The following is an 18,931-nucleotide window of genomic DNA, read 5'->3' on the forward strand; positions in this document are numbered from 1 at the left end:
TCTTGCTTGATAACTTTTTATATATAATTTTACTATGTTAAAGTTAAAGCCTTTTTTGTTTAAACAGAAAAAGGGGAAGTGATGTGGGAGTGTCATATATCAATCTGTTGATTTCATTGGTTAAGCAATAAAGAAACTGCTAGGCCCATTTTATAGGCCCACTCTTAGGTGGGAGGAGTAAACAGAACAGAACGCTGGGAGGAAGAGGAAGTGAGCTCAGACTCCACAGCTCTCCTCTCGGGAGCAGACGCCTCAGAGAGATACCATGCTCAGCTCTCCCGGGCAGACGCACGCGATGAAGCAAGCCGCCAGGTTAGACATGCTGAACCTTTCCCGGTAAGACCGGTGCTCGCAGATTATTAGAGATGGGTTGATCGGGATGTGAGAATTAGCCTGTAAGGGCTAGAGCTAAAGGGCCAAGCAGTGTTTAAATGAATACAGTTTGTGTGTTGTTATTTCGGAGCATAAGCTAGCCAGGCTGCTGGGGTGCTAGGGATGCAGCCCCTCCGCTCATATTACTACACTTCTTGTCTAGATTTATTCGCTAACAGATCCAAAAGATTTCTAACCAGACTTTCAGCCAGTTACTATTATAGGATTGCTAGGCCGTACCTATGGAGCCAGATTGGCAGCACACAGTTACATTCGTGTGTGTGTGTGTGTGTGTGTGTGTGTGTGCGTGTGTGTGAAATGTACTGGGTTCTTTTTTATTGTTTATATGTATCTTTTTTAAAAACTAAATAATATGGTATTGGATAAACTGTCAGGGTGTTCATATCTGGAAAAGACTAATTCTCTCTCTCAGTAGTCATTAATTCCTTGTAGCTATTCATCTAGAAATGAGCACCCCCATGAGATTTTCCTTATCAGTGCTAGCATGTCAACAAATGTTTCAATTGCTCAGGTCATGTTTAAGCAGCCATATTGTTGAGATTTCATGGCTGTAGCCTCTTTGTCACAGCTGGAAGACACCACCTTTTAGCTGACTTCCTCTTATTATAATCTTTCCACTTCTTTTCCAGCATTGTTTCCTGAGCCATAGGTGTAGGAATTGTATTCTAGATGTCTATACTGGGATATTTTTAAATTTGTAAATACTTCTACATTAATTTTATGATTGCATAACTAGCTTCATATTGTTCATATATATGAACTTTTCTCCTTTTAGGTGAAACATAAAATTTTTCCTGTGAAATGCAAAGTTCTTCTATAATTTCCTTTATCTCTGTTTCTGCATTTCAGGAACTTATTTTTCTCCTCACCAACCCAAGTAATCTAAATGAGCTATAAGGAGTGTGCACTCATAAGAGGAATCTGTTTGTCGTAGATTAGTGATGCATCATATGAAACTTGACTAGTGGAATGGGACAGGACAGACATTCTTTTCCACTTCTGTAATAACTGCATTTTACACATTCTCTAATAAGCTGTATACAATAAAATTTATATTGACCTATAAAACAAAACAGAGAATATCTACCTCTGAATTAAAATCTGGATGAACTATTCAGGATAGACTGTATCTCATGGACTGGAAGAATGCCATATCTTTACAAATTCTGTTGAGTAAGCATCTTTTTTTAAGTATTTTTTCAACACTACGTTTGGTTGATAATCATGTAGGGGTTATGAGGTTGGAAAATAGAGCTCTTTTTTTCTAGATAAAAGATGCTTAAGTTTAATTTTCTCAAATTGAATGAATAGTTCTTACTTTCTTCTATATACATATATAATAGAATTACTTTAAATGTATCAAACGAGTTGTCTACAACACATACATACTTATACAGAACCAGAGGAAATATGTGCTTGTAAAAGAGAAATTGTTTGTTTCAGAAGAAAGGTTGATACTACAAAACTTTCATTGTGGATTGGAGGAATTAGTCACATTCTTATCCAGCTATATAATTTAAATGCTCTGATATGCACCTCATATATTGAAAGTAGATCATTAGTGTGCAGTAGTTAATATGTGTTTACAAAATAAAATCTATTCATTCTATAAAAACCATGCATCAGAGAACACTTTATTATTGGATGGGATTTTTTCCAACGTTTTATGTGCCTCATTTCGAAAAAGTTCTTGCATGCTTTTTGTCCATACAAAGTAAGATTTACAAATGCAATAGTAAGGGTGTGCTTTTCATTATAGGTACAGAATGCTTCGTACGCAAACCTCTGTCATGGGACACAATTTTTCATTATAGGTACAGAATGCTTCGTACGCAAACCTCTGTCATGGAAAACAATTTTTCATTATAGGTACAAAATGCTTCGTACACAAACCTCTGTCATGGAAAACAGTTTTTCATTATAGGTACAGAATGTTTTGTACGCAAACCTCTGTCATGGGACACAATGGTGTTTCATTTTTTCATCCATCATGTAACTGCATATTACCAATGTGGTAACCTCTCATCCATAGAGTGAAAATCTCCCTATATCTAACTTATTATTAGCATGTTATATATCCCACAATGAGAATCTTGGCATATAAAAAAGAATATATTCACTCATGAAAAAATTTAAAATACAAATATTTTTGTCAAATGAAAAAATATAGAAATAGTGTCTTCTAGGCACAATGGGACTGATGCACAAATGAACTTGCAGAGACTGTGGCAAAACACACAACACTTGTACAGGTTCAAGCTACATGTGGCTCTAGTACTGAGGGATCAAGTGCACACAGATTTCCATCTCTTACAGAGAAGGTATGTGTGATTTAGACTCTCAAGAAAGGGAAAGTCTGTTTTCTCTAATGGAGAGCCACTGGGTATAATAATAAAGTCCAATGTCTAAGTCCATTTGGACAACAAAAAATTATTCAAGATTTTTTTGCATGTGTGTGAGGTGGAAACTTTGTGTTTTTGCATTTTGTCTGATATTTTTTAGATTTTTTTTTGCTATTTAAAAAAAATTGAGACGAAAACATAATGATGGATGGGGGGTAGGTAGAGGGAGGATCCAGGATAATTGGGGGAAGGGAGAAGCATGATCAAAGTATCTTGTATGAATTTTTGAAAAGCAATACTGTTGCCAATGTTAACAAAAATACATAATTCTAAAGAATGAATATTTTAACGCTAAAAAAATTACTGAGCAATAGACAACTAATGACTACTGAAAGAGGAAGACCTCGTCTTTTCCATGGATAAACCCCCTAGTTGGTTATGCAATGCAAAATAACCAGAAAGTCTACACAGCCCAGCCTCCCACTTCCTTCTCCAGACTCTGGCCCAGTGAATTTCCCGTGACCTCCCCATCCAGACCTTTTACTCATTCTTGCCTTCTTAGTCACGTTCATTGCTGCTCTATGGTAGGGAGAGTTAACAGCAAGTGGCAGGCATGGTAGCAAGAAAAGGAAGCTTAGAGAACCTATCTCAGCCACAGTCAGGAAGCAGAGGGCGAATAGTGGGCAGAGACTGTAAACAGTCAAGACCTGTCCTCTATCAAGGCTCCGCCTCAAAGTCGCACCACCACGTGGAACCACGTGTTCAAGTATGTGAAGATGTATGGGCTGTGCTCATTCAAAGCCCTGCAGAGACCAAATTTAAAGATCCGATATTGAGAATATTGTGGAGACACTAAGGGCATTGAAAACAAGTTCTACGAAATAAAAACAGGTCTCAACTTTAAGGGAAATATGTGGACCCCGCTGTAAAGAAGACAATTGGAACCACAACAGCCATGGCTGGAAATGACATCTCCTTATTGCGTTATAATCATGTTAAACTCATTTGGCACCACTTCTGGGCTCACAAATAGTTTAACTTAAAGCTCTTCACAGCACGGAAAAGTTCGTGGACACAAAACCAAAAGCGCACAGAGAGAAGCTTAAAGAGAAGCTGCATTTTCATGGTAAGGCAACTCCCGCCCATGGCCACCTAGTGGGAAAAAAAGATTTTAGAATGAAGAATTGTGTTCCCCAAACAAATAAACTGCCAAACAAGATTACTGTAGGAAATAAAGGAATCCTTCAGCTTTGAGGAAGAGACAAAGAATTTGCAGGATAAGCATAGATTTACATGTTTACACTGCACATGCGCAGTGAGCACTATTTGTTCTGAGCTGTCAGTTATCCTCGAGGAAGTGCAGACATGCTTTTGTTTACCAGTGTGGCTTAGCAATGGCTGTTAGTAACTGTCAGCGTCTGTTTGGTCAAACCAGATCTTATGACTTCTGGGATTCACAGAGTTAGGCTCTAGTTGTTAGACGACCAGTGGAAAAAAGTTCGTATTTAAAGTTATTAGTGTTGATCTGGCAAAAAGGTAGCCGCGGTGATGTTCTCCACCTTGGGGAAGCTCTTCAGCTTTAAGAAAGAGCCAAAAACCCCTTTGGGGTTTTGTGACGGCCCGAGCATTGGAAAGGGGAGCTTGTCCTGTTGTGACTGTCGCACGGAGGATAGGTACGCACAGCCTTATGACCCTGAGAATAAATTCCATGAAGCGGTTTGTGAAGGAAGGAGCAAGGTGATGATGCGCCTTCTGTCTAAGAAGAAGTTTCACGTAAATGACAAGGATGAAAGGAATCGGTAAGAACGTTTGGAAGCTAAGGATGAGAGGCCATGAGGAAATTGGGTGACGGGAGAATCCTACCTTCCTTAGCTCCATCGCGGGCAATCGGTGTGGAGAATTCCCAGTTACGCTCTCTGTGCCGCAGTCTCCATGGCACCTGAGATAACAGAGAGGCCCAGTGTCCAGATCATCTTCTGGAGCTGGAGAAGCACAAGACCAGATCTCCAACAGGTTTATCATCCACCCATAACTCCCCCATAGAGTATTTTATTGACCATGAAATAGAATAACATAACAAAATACAAAGACATGTGATTTAACTTCAATGTACACAATAAAAAATGCTCTAAAATTGGAAAGTGTGGAATTTAGGTAACGTTCCTCATAATATGTCTTCTGTACGTCCCTCAAAACACATGAGCAAGCCGGGCGGTGGTGGCGCACGCCTTTAATCCCAGCACTCAGGAGGCAGAGGCAGGCGGATCTCTGGAAGTTCGAGGCCAGCCTGGTCTATGAGAGCTAGTTCCAGGACAGGCACCAAAGCTACAGAGAAACCCTGTCTCGAAAAGCCAAAAAAAAAAAAAAAAAACATGAGCAGCCAGGTTCCCTCATAGAACACTATAACTTCCCTAAGGACTGGACCGTGCCCTCCCCCATACAGAGTAAAATGCCCAGTCTCTGCACTTAAAATCCCACCAATCCCCACCCTGGAAATCTTTCCCCTGAAAAGTTCTACCTCCCCTCCTCAAGAAATGGTATAATCCCTGCCTTCTGCTCATTCCTTTGCTGTTTCTTGCCAGGCCACCCTCCTGGTTCTTTTTATCCTCCCAATAAATCTCTTCACTCCTGACTGCCAGGATACCTTTCCATCTGAGCTGTAATGCTTACATATCTTTTCACCTAAACTTGTCCATATAAAATCCAATATGAATTTATATTAATGAGTATGGACATTTATATTCCTTACTCATTTGAAAGATGGCTTTGTGCTGCTCCCTTTCCTTTTCTTCTCATCACTGGTGTTCTAGGGATGCCGTTCTCACGTCTCCACAGATGCCTATTTCTTATTTCTCCTAAGCTTGACTTCATATCGTTCTCAGGGGTTATTCAGGGCTGCCTTGATCAGCCACAGTTTTCATAGCACCATTTTCTCACAAGTCCAGGTTATCTGCAAGTTACTTCTGACAGTTTTTGTTACTCCTGGTAGAGGCCAACAAAGCTTGTTGGGAGTTTCATAACTTACAGAGCAACAAACTCATCTTGCTTATCCAATGTGAGCGCAGCTGAAGGTGTCCTAAATCTCCCTTGTGAAATTTGCTATTAGATGCTGACATTAGACATAGCAAATATCTGGTTTACATATACATGGTGAATCTAACTAATGTCAAGAAAGAGTCACACTTACTTATTCAAATCCCAAGTTTCCTTTGGCTTAAGTTCCTTAAAAGTTAAAGCAAAGCCTCCTGTGCACCTAGATTCTTGCTCTTAGTTATTCATAGTAATTTCACAGCTAGCATTTTTAAACCTCAGTGTAAAGACTAGGAATGGTGTCCATCTCTGTCACAGTCTCAGTTTAAGACACCATGGATTGCAAGGTGACATTCTACTTGTGCATTAAGAATTGCTTTCAAGTATCGGTGACGGTTTTACATTATGAATTATAAACGATTTTCCAATTTTAATGAATTAAAATTTGAGAAAAGAGAATTTAAGCTGGGTACTGTGTCATATCTACAACCCTAGCTACCTGTGGGTTGATGCAGCAGGAGCAAAAATTTAAAGTAGACCATGTTTCAAATTTTGAAGAGATTATCTTAGACTGTATAAAGTATGTAGTCCTTAATATAATTGCAAAAGAGATACAATGGAACTAACACTGACTTGGAATGTATTTATTACAGAGTTAACATTAAGCAGATATTTTGCTGTTCATGAATATTTTCTGAGTCATTGCAAAGGTCCTTATTTTTGTATCGTAATTTGGTAGGAGAGGCATACTTTTAACACCCAGTTTACCGACAAGGAAATCACAGCTAGTACCTAGCTGCAGGAGCTGTGGATTTTATTCACACTGTCATAAAAGTTCTATATTGTGAATTTTTCTAATATAGTAAATAATAAGAGCAAATAAATATAATTTTGGAAAAAAATAAATATTGGTTTATGGGTCAGAGGAGTTAAACGCTACATAATTGTAAGTATGTAAGTGACTGTGTATGTTGACATTATGCCCTGCAGTTTCACTAAAAATATCTCTCATTCCCACAGAACTGCACTCCATTTCGCCTGCTTTTATGGCCATCTGCATCTGGTTAATTTCCTTTTACATAATAAATGCAACGTAAATGCACTTGATGATCAAAAGTGCACACCACTAATGAAGGTAGTTCAAAGTCTTCAATTTCAGAAATGAATTTTATGTAAATGGTTAAAATGAAAGTAAAATTAATGTCACTTATATATAAATCATGGTGAAGGAATAAGTTAGGGGGACATTTATGTTGAATTCTTTGTATGGATAAGGTTTCCCTTTTTTCAATATCCACAGGCTGTACAAAGCTGGGAGACAAAGATTGTTTCTGTTCTCCTTGATAACAAAGCAGATCCCAATATTAAAGATTCTAAGGGAGAAACAGCATTACATCAGGCAGTGTATGTAAACAAGCCAGAGATTGCCACTATTGCCACCAGTCTTCTTGAATTTGGGGGAAACATTGAGGAAACTACAAAGGTAACTATTTTCTAAATGGAATTCCCAAGCATTTGAAAATCATGTGTTTTAACAGTGTCATGTATAGGGTCAATTTTCCATGTTTCTATGTCCAAGTATTCCTTGACTGATGCTTTGAAATAACTTGACTGGTATTCATTTAAATATTGATATTTTGTTACTGTTTGTTTTCTGATGTGGGATTCCCCTCTGTATGCTGAGAATACCATTGGTTAATAAAAAAAAAAAAACTGTCTTGGGCCTGAACAGGGAGGGAATAGAGGTGGGGTGGGGAAAACTAAACTGAATGCTGGGAAAAAGGAGGAGGAGTTAGGGAGAAGCCATGGAGCCGCCTCTGGAGACAGATGTGCTGAAACTTTGCTATAAGCCCATGACCTCGAGGTGATGCACAGATTAATGGAGATGGGTTAAATAAGATGTAAGAATTAGCCAACAACAAGGTAGAGCTAATGGGCCAAGCAGTGTTTTAATTAATACAGTTTCTGTGTGATTATTTCAGGAGTCTGGGTGGGAAATAGACAGGCACCCTCCTTACAACAATTTTCTAATTCATTGAGTCATTTGTGCAGACCATATACTTATGAGTACATGACCATCCACTGGAGCATGATTAGGCTACCAGAGACTACATATTTGAATAAAAATGACTATCCCCTCCCAGCATCTATCACCTGTCAATAAGGCCTCAGTTAGGAGCAAAACTTCATGCTAAATTCCTGTATCCACACTGAATTTTGTGTCGCTTGAGCTTGTGAATGTTTTCACAATGGCTATCACTTCATATGCCTATCTGCTCTGTTGTATGCAGAAGACACTGTATCTTTGTAGTCATCTAGTTTCTCTGGCTCTTAGAGTCATTCCCGTGATCTTCTGCAGTGAGCACTGAGACTTGAGAGAGGGTTTTATCAATGAGTGCAGAGAGATATGTGAGTGGAGAAGTGGGTTGGATATGGGAATTAGTTTAGTAAATCGAGTTAATGTGATCAAAACACATTGTGTGGAACTCTCCAAATGTGATTTTAAATGAGGAAGAAAAGTGTTGACTTCTTGAAAGAAGTATTAGAGAATACAACCTTCTTTTATGCATCTGTTGAAAGTATTTGTGAAAAGGTTTATTTGGGTTGCAGTTCCAGATTACTGCATATTATTGGGAAAATCACAAAGGCAGGATTTTGAGACAGCTATTCACATCTCATATAACCTCAAGAGGGCTAGAAATGAATGAATCCATGCTGCCTGTTCTCTTAACACTCAGCTGGCCCTCTGAAGTCTTACACAGCTCTATTCCCAAACTGGGCTATGGTCCCAAGCACAATGTATGGGACCACCTCATCAACCATCCATCAAGATAATTTTATACAGCGATGTCCATTTGTCAAACTGATGTAGATAATCCCTCAACCAAAATTTTTCTTCCTAAGTAACTCTAGTTGGTGTTGTTGTTAGATAAAAATAATCACCACAATGACTTTACTACATTTGGGGGTCTGTTACAGCTTGTGCTACCAATATTTGATTTGCATACTTATCCAAGGATGTGTTCACATGCAGCAAAGGATCAAATTTTAATAAATAAACTAGATGGCTAGGAGACAGTGCGGCCATATATACCCTTTGCAAATTCAGTGCACATTCAATCTCTAGGAGAATTTTAATAACTCCAACTTCATCCTGATCTTAAAAAATCAAGTTCTATCTCCATTGACCCTATTAGATTGAATGGTTCCCTTCAGGGGGCACTTCCATTATCCAACATCCAAGTGTGTTCTATTTGCAAACAAACACAGCAGGAGTTACTCATTTCACCTGCTTGGTTTTTTTGCCTATACAGGTGTTTGAGTCTACTATCATTATTTCTTGGTGATTTTGATATAAATTTAGGATAGCTGAAGATTAGTATGCTCCAGAGCTCTTTTAGCACCCTCTCACTTTCTAGGAGAGTTAGTCTGTATGGGAAGAAGCCATGAGTAATTCCAGCTTGATTCCTTCCAGTCCTGTGTCTAAAATAGGTGTTGTCTTTATTAACAAGATCTAAAATTCAAGTTACAGGGAGAACTCACGAGTAGTGTCAAGAGCTTGTATTGTTTGGGAACTTTCTGGGATTCCCAGTACTGCAGAGAAGGGTTCTCTTGCCTGGCACTGGGCATCTCATTAGTTATGGGTTTGGGGAGAGCTTTTTCACCCCTTGTGGCATAACTCTATGCACACTACAATAGATGGTTTTAATCTCACTGATAACGATAATCCTAAAACCCCAATTGACCTCAAGTATGTAGGTTTTTATGTAGGGTCTCACTAGTTAACACAGGTTAACTTACAAGCCATGGTTCTCCAACACCCTTCATTCTCTTGACAGAATTACTATTGTGCTGTCACATTTGAATCATCTTGTTTTAAATATCTTTAGATCATTGCTCCATGTTGATTACTGCCTAAGTTGTTATTCTTAGGAAAATTGTAGGTGAGCAATGCATTACCTACCATTAAACACTCAATTGTACTGATCTGTATGCACTAATTTAGAACACTACAGTCACTCTGTAACTTGGACTTAGACACAAAGCTGATAGAGAGTATAACAGAAATAGTGTTATACAGACTCTAACAGGGAGAGAGTATAAGAGAAATTCACAACTGGTCAAAATGCAGAGAGTAAATGCCCATGGGAGCCTTTGCACAATGGGCACACCTACAATAAAACCCCACACTTAAGGCTCAGGGAGCACTGAGAAAGGGGGTTGTCCTCACACACTATGATCCACAGACTAAAATGCCTTTTTCAAGATAGTGTGTTCTAGATATGAAAAGAATACTGCACCTATTAAATTTCAATAATATGGTGACCTAAACAAGACCTGTACAATGAGAACATCAGTTGACGTGTAAACACTGATGGGGGAAACTTTCAAAGTTCTACCCCTAAATGAAAATTTGCCCACAACGCATGGCTGATGAGGGAAGAATTCATTTTTCTTCACTGAAAAAATCCAACCCCAATGTCCAGACATAAATACATGCACACACATGCACGGACACATGCACACACACACACAGAGAAAGAGAGACAGAGGGATAGAGAGAGAGAGAGAGTCACACAGAGAGAGACAGAGAAATGACCAACATTAAATGGAATTAGTTTTTACAAATACATGTAAGTGTGTAACCTTAATAAAGAAGAGATCATGAGTTTGAGAGCAAGAAGGTAAGGAGGAACTGGAGAAGTGATGGTGTACAAATTATGCAATATAGTATTCATATAGGAACTTATCAACAATTTAAATTAAAACATTTTTTAAAATCATGTACTGGGCTTTCTAAACTATAAGACAGTTTTCATTTTATTAAAGTACAGAATTCATTTCAAGGTAAGCAATCAAGTTTTCTCTGAAGTCTCACTCATTTTGAGTCCATTTCTTTGGTGACCTATTTGGAGCAAGATCCTGACATTGTTACCCTGGTCCTCCCTCATAAGAGAATCAAGCAGAGGTTCCACGGTGTCCTCAGGAAACTTCCATATCATCACAAACTTCTGAGAATTGTGTCTCTTAAACAACTTCTGCTGTTGCTAATGTTTGCCCCACAGAACATTTGTCCAACAGGATTTCAGAAAATATTTCTTAATGCTGAACAATTCCACAATTTTGTCATAACTCTTATTTTAATTTTTATTTATTCTTTCATACAATACATCCCAACCACAGCTTCCTTTCCTCTCTACACCTCCAAGTTCCTCCTCCACTCTCTTCCATGTCCTCATCTACCACCACCCTCACCCCCAGACAAGTGCAGGCCTCTGAAGGATATCAATCAAACACACCACAACAAGATACAATAAGACCAGGCACAGAACCTCAGATCAAGGCTGGGAAAAGCAACCCCATAGAAACAAAAGGATCCCAAGAGCAAAGAGACAGAGACATCCCCACTCCCACTGTCAAGAGTCAGCCTAAAACACGAAGTCAACAACCATAACATACATACAAAGGACCAATACAGACACATGCGGGCTCCGTGATTGTCACTTAGGTCTCTGAGCCCCCAAGGGTCCTGCTTAGTTGACTACTCTGGCCTTGCTCTCCCTGTGTCCTCAACCCTTTTGTCTCCCATAATTCCTCCTCTCCCTCTTCTGGAGAGTTCTGGTGCCAGGCAGAGGGACCCAAAGGGGAACTCTAACTTGGGCTCTCTCTCTGCCTAAGGTTTGTCTGTGGGTCTCTGCATCCTCTCCCATCAGCTGCAGACGCAACTTCTCTGACGATGACTGGCCTAGGCCCTGATTTAGGAAAATAATAGAATTATGAAACTTTTCATTGATGTCTTTTTGCAGTGGTGGAGAGGGCAGTAGTGGTTGGTTCTACCCTAGATTCCTGGAATACCCAGTTTCCTGGTTCTGGTTATCCAGAAAGCATCTGGCATAGACTCTGTCTCATGGCCTGGGTCTCAAATTTTACTTGTTATTGGTTGGTCACTCCCACAATATCTGGGTCATCATTGCTCCAGCACATCTTGCAAGCAGGATAGATTGTAAATTAAAGAGCTTATGGCTGGGTTGTTTTCATAATGCTTAATCAAATTTCTCTATTGGGAAATGGGGTGTCTACTACATGTCTTTTGAAACACAGGAGAACTTCTGACATAGTGAAGAAAATTTAACTCATCCATGTAACAAAGGATTGAAAACCTTTGCTTCTTTGTGGTGGTTTGGGTTTCTTGAGATATTCTAAGGAAACTTTCCTTAGATGGAAATAACAACAGGACTCCAAAATTCCATGGTAAATGCTGTGACAGGAACCAGTGGTTCATGGGACAAGATGTTTCCCATGAGAGGACTAGAGTCTTGTGACAACTGTAAACAGGGTTGGAGCATTGCAAGGCTGAGAAATCTGAAAATGCACAATGGGCTGAGGAGACAAAGACTACTGCTCTCTAGTCTGTGGTAAGCACTATGTTCATGGGGCTAGCTGTATGGTTTTCATTTCAGTTATGGATAATGTAATATTGTGACTTATTCATGGATATCATTACAGGATGGATTTACACCTCTGCTGCTAGCACTCAGAGAAAGGAAACTTCTCATGGCTAAACATTTAATAAATCATGGTGCAAACATTTATGCACGTGATGACTTTCAAAGGTACTGTGTTTTGAATATTTAATACATTACTTGTGGTCAAGAATAGTAAAAAATCACTCAAAAATATTATGGGAATATACTAGATTTATCAACAAAACATCAATTATTTTTTCTAAAAAATACCGATTTTATGAAATGGCTATAACAGAGAACAATACATAGTCAGGTTCACATTCCCCATGATAACGAGATGTTTTTCTTGCTTAGAATCTTATATGAACTGATAGATTTTATATTAGTGTTTTGAAAAAACTAATTGATCACTATTAGTTCAATTACTGATATATCTTGAAATTCTTAATAACTATAAAATTTTAATTTCTTCTAGTATGTATAAAAGTTAAAACCATAGGTTGGATGACACTTTGCTTTAAACTTTTTTCTTTGAACACACTAAGACAATGGGGATGTTCTATTGGGATCTCACCAAGGCCAGCTGGCCTAGGTCTGAAAAAGCATGGGATAAATCCGGACTAGCTGAACATAGCGGACAATGAGGAATACTGAGAATTCAAGAACAATTGCAGTGGGTTTTTGATCCTACTGCACGTACTGGCTTTGTGGGAGCCTCGGCAGTTTGGATGCTCACCTTACGAGACCTGGATAGAAGTGGGCAGTCCTTGGGCTTCCCACAGGTCAGGGAACCCTGATTGCTCTTCGAGCAGATGAGGGAGAGGGAGGGGGACTTGATCGGGGGAGGGGGAGGGAAACGGGAAGCGGTTGTGGGGACGAGGCAGAAATTCTTAATAAATAAATAAATTTAAATAAAAAATACTTAAAAATCTGAACTCTGAGCTTTCAAGATGCTTAAATGGTTAGTAAATGGTCAATACTACACATGCAGGCCATACACTGAATTGACAAAATATATTAAATTCACCGTGTAAGTAATTTAATTGCCTTTGTCATTCTAGAACAACGCTCATGTATGCAGTTAAATGGGATTCTGAGGATATTGTTGAGCTGTTACTGAAGAAAGGTATGGACCACTCCACAAAGGATGCATTTGGGTGGAGTTCACTGCAGTATGCCATGGCAGGAAAACGCAAAGTGTAAGTATATACATTAAAATACAAACTAGTACTGAACATAGGCACAAATTTCTTACAAATGTTGTACTTTACACCAGATGGGATTTCATTATTTAAATACTTACAGAATGGAGGTATTTTAGTTAACTCCACCTGCCATAGAGCAAAAAAAAAAAAAAGACATAATAGTCAAAAGTAGCAATGTGTATAGGAGATTTTTCTTTCAGGGTTAAGTAATGTTGTCTTGTCACCTATTCAAACTATCCCATTGTCCTAGAAGGTCATCACAGTAAGCTGCCTCGGAGAAGTCTCTCTTTTCTACCACGAAATGAGTTTGCGGATGTACTAAATAATCACATGGATCCAAAAGCTTGCAGAAAGAGGGCAGAGATGCATTCTTTCTTTGATAATAGTAATCTATATACAAAGGTTCCCTTCTATCGTCTTCTGCAGCACAATCTATGGTTGTGACAGCTCTCTTTCACCTATCTCAGGGAAAGTGGCAAGAAGTGTTTGGTCTATCAAGTGCTTTTGTACCTCAAGAATTCATGACATTTTCCAACTTTACCCCAGAAGGAAGACGCTGACTAAAATTCTGTGAATCTAAATTCTTTTTTTTTTCATTTGGAAAAAATTTCATTATTTACTAATCAGAGATTTTTATTTTGCTATGTAGATGATAACATATCTATTTTGTAAACATTTCTGAAGGCAAAATTTATTAATAATTTTATGGAAACAAAACCATTAGTTTACAATTCTTGGGAAGAATAATAACTGTTTTTATAGCTAATTCCCATCACATCTCATCAGTATGCTTATTCATGTGTAAAATTTGACTCTGTCTTCTGTGTCAGTTGGGGTTAAGCATGAAGATTCAAAATCAGTATAAAAAACTCACTTTAGTATGTCATTTCTGAGTAAAGGAAGAGTAGCAATAGACTAACCCATGTCATGAAATTCAGTAGTGTTCTCACCCTGGACTACCTCTATACTTCAGTAATAACAATATCTTACAGTTGTAGCATTTATTCATAGGCTCAATTATGAACTACACAGTGGTTTCCATTTGGGATTATAATCAGCCCAAGATTGAGAAGAAAATTTGATAGTGCTTCACTAATTCTGTGCATGTTTTAGGTGGTGTAATTTTCAGAGCCATCTTAGTGAACTCAGGTAGTAAATGCAGAGATTTGGAGCTTAAGAGAAACACTGTCACAGAAAAAGAGATTTAGAAATCCTTCTAATACCAGGGCACCATCTATCCTGTCAAAATAATCTAGATGATCTGAACTGTATTGCCACTGATTTGACATTTTACTTTTTTTTTCCTTCTTCAGTGAGAAATTGTATAAAAAGTTTTAGAGTTTATAAACCTAAAGGACATAGTAATATGTTCTGATAAAATGTCTGATACTGTTTAATACTTAAGAATTTAATATGTTGATGAATTCTTTCCTGTCAGTATTAAAATAATAACTTTATTACCACCATGTCTGTACATGGAAGAGAGAGTATAATTTTGGAGTATGAGGACTGGCTATTCTCAAGTCAACAGAGTGACATCACAGGTATGTCTTCTTCAGTTTCATCCTCTCTAGTCTTTCCTCAGATTTGAAAGGGTGGAGGAAGAATGTTCTGATTTCTATAAGAGAATATCATTGGTAAGATGTTCATGAGTGGTACAGCTGGATCTTAAGATAGACCTATTCCAAGGTTCTTGAAGAACTGCCACACTGCCTTCCCAAGTGACTGTACAAGTTTGTACTTCCACCACCAGAGTGTTCCCCTTACCCTACATCCTCAAAGAGGAGTTTTAATTTTTTAAATACATTTTAATTAAAATATAATTGCATCATTCCCATTTTGTGTTCCTCTTTCCAGCTCCTCCTATGCAGTTAAAAAACAAAACGAAGTGTATGTTTTGGTGGAAATTATTTAAGAAATTAGTTGTATAAAACTGTGTTGTCTAAAAAGTATGTCAGTTTTGTGCAGGAAATTTAACTCACATCTAAAAATATTTTGATATTAGCATGTTGTTGACAGTCCTTCTGCTTTTGTCTCGCCCCTAGACCATTCACTGTTCTGAATAATTTTTCCTTTGAAAAATGTTAACATGCTGTCTATTTCCTTAACAGTCATCACACTACACCGTATTGGAGTTCTGTGCTCATTTTATGTGTGCATGTATCTCTTGTGCATGTCTGGTGGTTGTGGGAATGAGATGATGGAGTTATAGATGGTTGGAAAATACCATATAAGTTTTGGGAACTGAATCCTTGTTCTAAGAGCAAAAAGTACTCATAACTTTTAAGTCATCTTTCCAACTACCCCACCCACGTATTATAGTTGTATTAAAATTCATTTTTACTTCCCATAAATAACGAATGTAGAGCAGAAAGTGCTCATCCCTGAGTGTCAGTAACTCCCCATGTCTAAATAGTCATTAGTTTTCTCCAGTTCCTTATCCAGGAGCATGACCCTCTGAGATTACCCTACTCCTTCTTTGTTTTTTGGGTTTTTTTTTATTAATTTATTTAAGATTTCTGCCTCCTCCCAGCCACCGCCTCCCATTTCCCTCCCCCTCCCCCGGTCAAGTCCCCTCCCTCATCAGCCCAAAGAGCAATCAGGGTTCCCTGCCCTGTGGGGAGTCCAAGGTCCTCCCACCTCCATCCAGGTCTAGTAAGGTGAGCATCCAAACTGCCTAGGCTCCCACAAAGCCAGTATGTGCAGTAGGATCAAAAACCCATTGCCATTGTTCTTGAGTTCTCAGTAGTCCTCATTGTCTGCTATGTTCAGCAAGTCCGGTTTTATCCCATGCTTTTTCAGACCCAGGCCAGCTGGCCTTGGTGAGTTCCCGATCATCCCCATACAGGCATCCTTCTGAATATTAACCTTCATCAGGCGATGAAAGGAGACTGAGACAGAGACCCACACTGGAGCACCAGACTGAAATCTCAAGGTCCAAATCAGGAGCAGATGGAGAGAGAGCACGAGCAGGGACCTCGAGGGCTACTCCTTCTTTGTTAGCATGTCTTTTGATATTGTCTTTGTTCAGATCTTGTTTATACAGCTGTTTCACAACAGACTTCCAGACTCATTACAGTCTTTCCACCTGCCTCTTCTGTGACATTTCCTGAGTCATAAATGCTGAAGCTGTGATGCAGATGAATCCATTGGGACTTGGATCCGTACTTTCTGTTGACCTCTGTTTTGTGTCTACTTGTAGATTGTGGTGATGGTCTCTGCTTGCTATACAGAGGCACTTCTTTGAAGAGGGGGTCTTTTGATTCTGTTTGTCTTCTTAGAAACTAGCTCTTAGACTCACTGTATTATTTGATTCTTTGTGGTGTTTTCTTTGTATCTAATGCATTCTTTTTTATTATTTCTTGCCATTCAGTATTTGGGGGTTTGGAGTGTTCTTGTTTTTTTCCAAATTCTTGAGTGAAATATTTAAGTCATTTATTTTTCTTCTTTATGATCTTTTAATGTAGATAATTAAAGCTATGAATTGCACTCTCAGAATTGTCACAGAAGTTTTATTTGTGTTTTCTTTCTATTTTCATTTATTTTAGGACTCTTTTTCTTTTTTGATTTCCATTCTGATCCATTCAGTAATGAGTTGTTAAATCTCTATGACTTTATATGCATACTATACTTTCTTTGCTATCAATTTTAAGTTTTATTATACAATAGTCAGATAGGATACATGGCATTTTTAAAATTTTTTTTATTTCTTTACATTCTTTGTGCCCCAGCATATACTCTATTTTTGAGGAGCTTCTATGTGCTCTTGACTGTATATTCTTTGGTGTTTGTGTGATGCATTAATTATCCTTCAGGTCGATTTGATGAAGTTGACATTTAATTTTCCTTTTCCTATTTTTTTTGGCCAGATGACCTATATATTAGGAAAATTGTGCTTTTGATTTCACCTACTATAACTGGGTTTGTGTTTTTCTGTACCTTTAATTCTATCAAGTTGATTGTTTATGACTTTGGATGCAACAGAATTTGGTGTGTATATATTAATTAACTAAATTAATTGATACTTTTGTTAGTATGAAGTGCCTTTGTCCATTTTGGTTCATTTTAGTTTGAATTCATTTTATCAGATATTGGCATGGCAGTACCTGCTTGCTTCCTAATACTATTTGCTAAGAATATTTTTTTTCATCCTTTTATTGTAAGATAATTCCTGACTTTAAAACTATAATTTTTTTGTAGACAACAGATGGTTGAATTTTGTTTCTTTATCCATATAGGTAGCCTTTGTCTTTTTCTTAGTATTTTGAGGTGACTAATAATTGGAATTGTTATTGAGAGGTATGTGTAGACTCTAGTATCCTTTCTTGATGTTTTATGTTGTTTACTGCTCTTTATATTTCATTAAATTATAACTTTGTTTTGTCTTTAAAAGTCTCTAGTTATAATCATTCTTTTCTTCAGTTAAAAGTATTCCACTCAGTATTCATCCTAGAGGTTTTGTTTGATACACTATTTTACTCTGTTTCATGGAAATGTTTTCTTTCTTCTTCACCTACAGCAGACAGTTTTCCTAGGCACAGGAATATTGTTTGGCATACATGGTCTTTTAGTATGTGAAGTATATTGCTTCATGTTCTTCAGGCTTTCAGAATTTCAATTGAGAAGTCAACTGTTATTCTGATGGCTTTTCATTTTTAAGTGACTTGTGTGTTTTCTTCTCTTAAAGCTTTCAATATTTTCCTTGTCCTGTAAATTTAGTGGTTTCACTATCATGTGCTTTGTGGTGTTTCTTTTCAGGTCTTGTCTAATTGTAGTTCTCATTGCTTCTTGTATTTTGGTATGTATATCTTTCCTTTCTTGGGTAAAGTTTTTCTCTTTGATTTTGTTAGAAATATGGTCTAGGCTATTGACTTAGAATTATTCTCCCCTATCTATGCCTACAATTTAAATATTTGACTCTTTAATAGTGTCTCAAATTTCCTGCATGGTCCTTTACTATGCCTTTTATTTTTTCATATTATTTGTTCATTTTGTCTAAATCTTCAAGTTTATCCTTACATCCTGATATTTTATCTTTTGTCTGATTCCTTATGTTGGTAAGGCTTTCCTCTGAGCTTTCAAAATGGATATTGAGTTTTTCAGGTTTTATCTTCATTTTATACATTGAGTTAGGCCTTTGGGAATTGAGATGGCTCCAATGGGAAATGGTGGGAGGATAGGAAGGGGAAGAAGTGTCTTATCCAGCAAAGGTGGCTCACAAACAGCCTTAGTTCTGGAATAGGCTTGTGGGTTTGCAGAGAAAGTTGAGAAGCAACTTTCCCAGCAAAGATAACTGGGAAATATGGGTGCTAAGCCTCCAGCAAGTCTAAAACAAGGTAAGTTTTTTTGGAAATAGAAGTAGGCAGGAGTAGGATGGGAAATAGAAGAGACTTACCCAACAAAGGTGACTGTCTTAGTTAAGGTTTCTACTGCTGTGACAAAACACCTTGATTCAAACCTAAGTTGTGGAGGAAAGGGGTTTTGGCTTCCACTT

At 37.9% G+C, this 18,931-nt stretch overlaps 1 protein-coding gene across 1 annotated transcript in view; it reads left to right on the forward strand.

Moving 5' to 3' along the window:
* Window positions 1-4,283: 4,283 nt before the first annotated feature.
* LOC121464656 (ankyrin repeat domain-containing protein 7-like) overlaps window positions 4,284-18,931 on the forward strand; it is a 30,757-nt gene continuing 16,109 nt past the window's right edge. Inside the window, exons 1-6 of the mRNA XM_041677715.1 lie at window positions 4,284-4,534; window positions 6,786-6,900; window positions 7,066-7,248; window positions 12,273-12,379; window positions 13,294-13,431; window positions 18,196-18,235. Of these exons, the coding sequence (XP_041533649.1) occupies window positions 4,284-4,534; window positions 6,786-6,900; window positions 7,066-7,248; window positions 12,273-12,379; window positions 13,294-13,431; window positions 18,196-18,235 (834 nt within the window). The remainder of the gene's footprint in view (window positions 4,535-6,785; window positions 6,901-7,065; window positions 7,249-12,272; window positions 12,380-13,293; window positions 13,432-18,195; window positions 18,236-18,931) is intronic.

The sequence above is a fragment of the Microtus oregoni genome, unplaced genomic scaffold (genome assembly GCF_018167655.1).
Source record: "Microtus oregoni isolate MIOR12 unplaced genomic scaffold, Mior012 000000F_ref0000247, whole genome shotgun sequence".
Lineage (NCBI taxonomy): Eukaryota > Metazoa > Chordata > Mammalia > Rodentia > Cricetidae > Microtus > Microtus oregoni.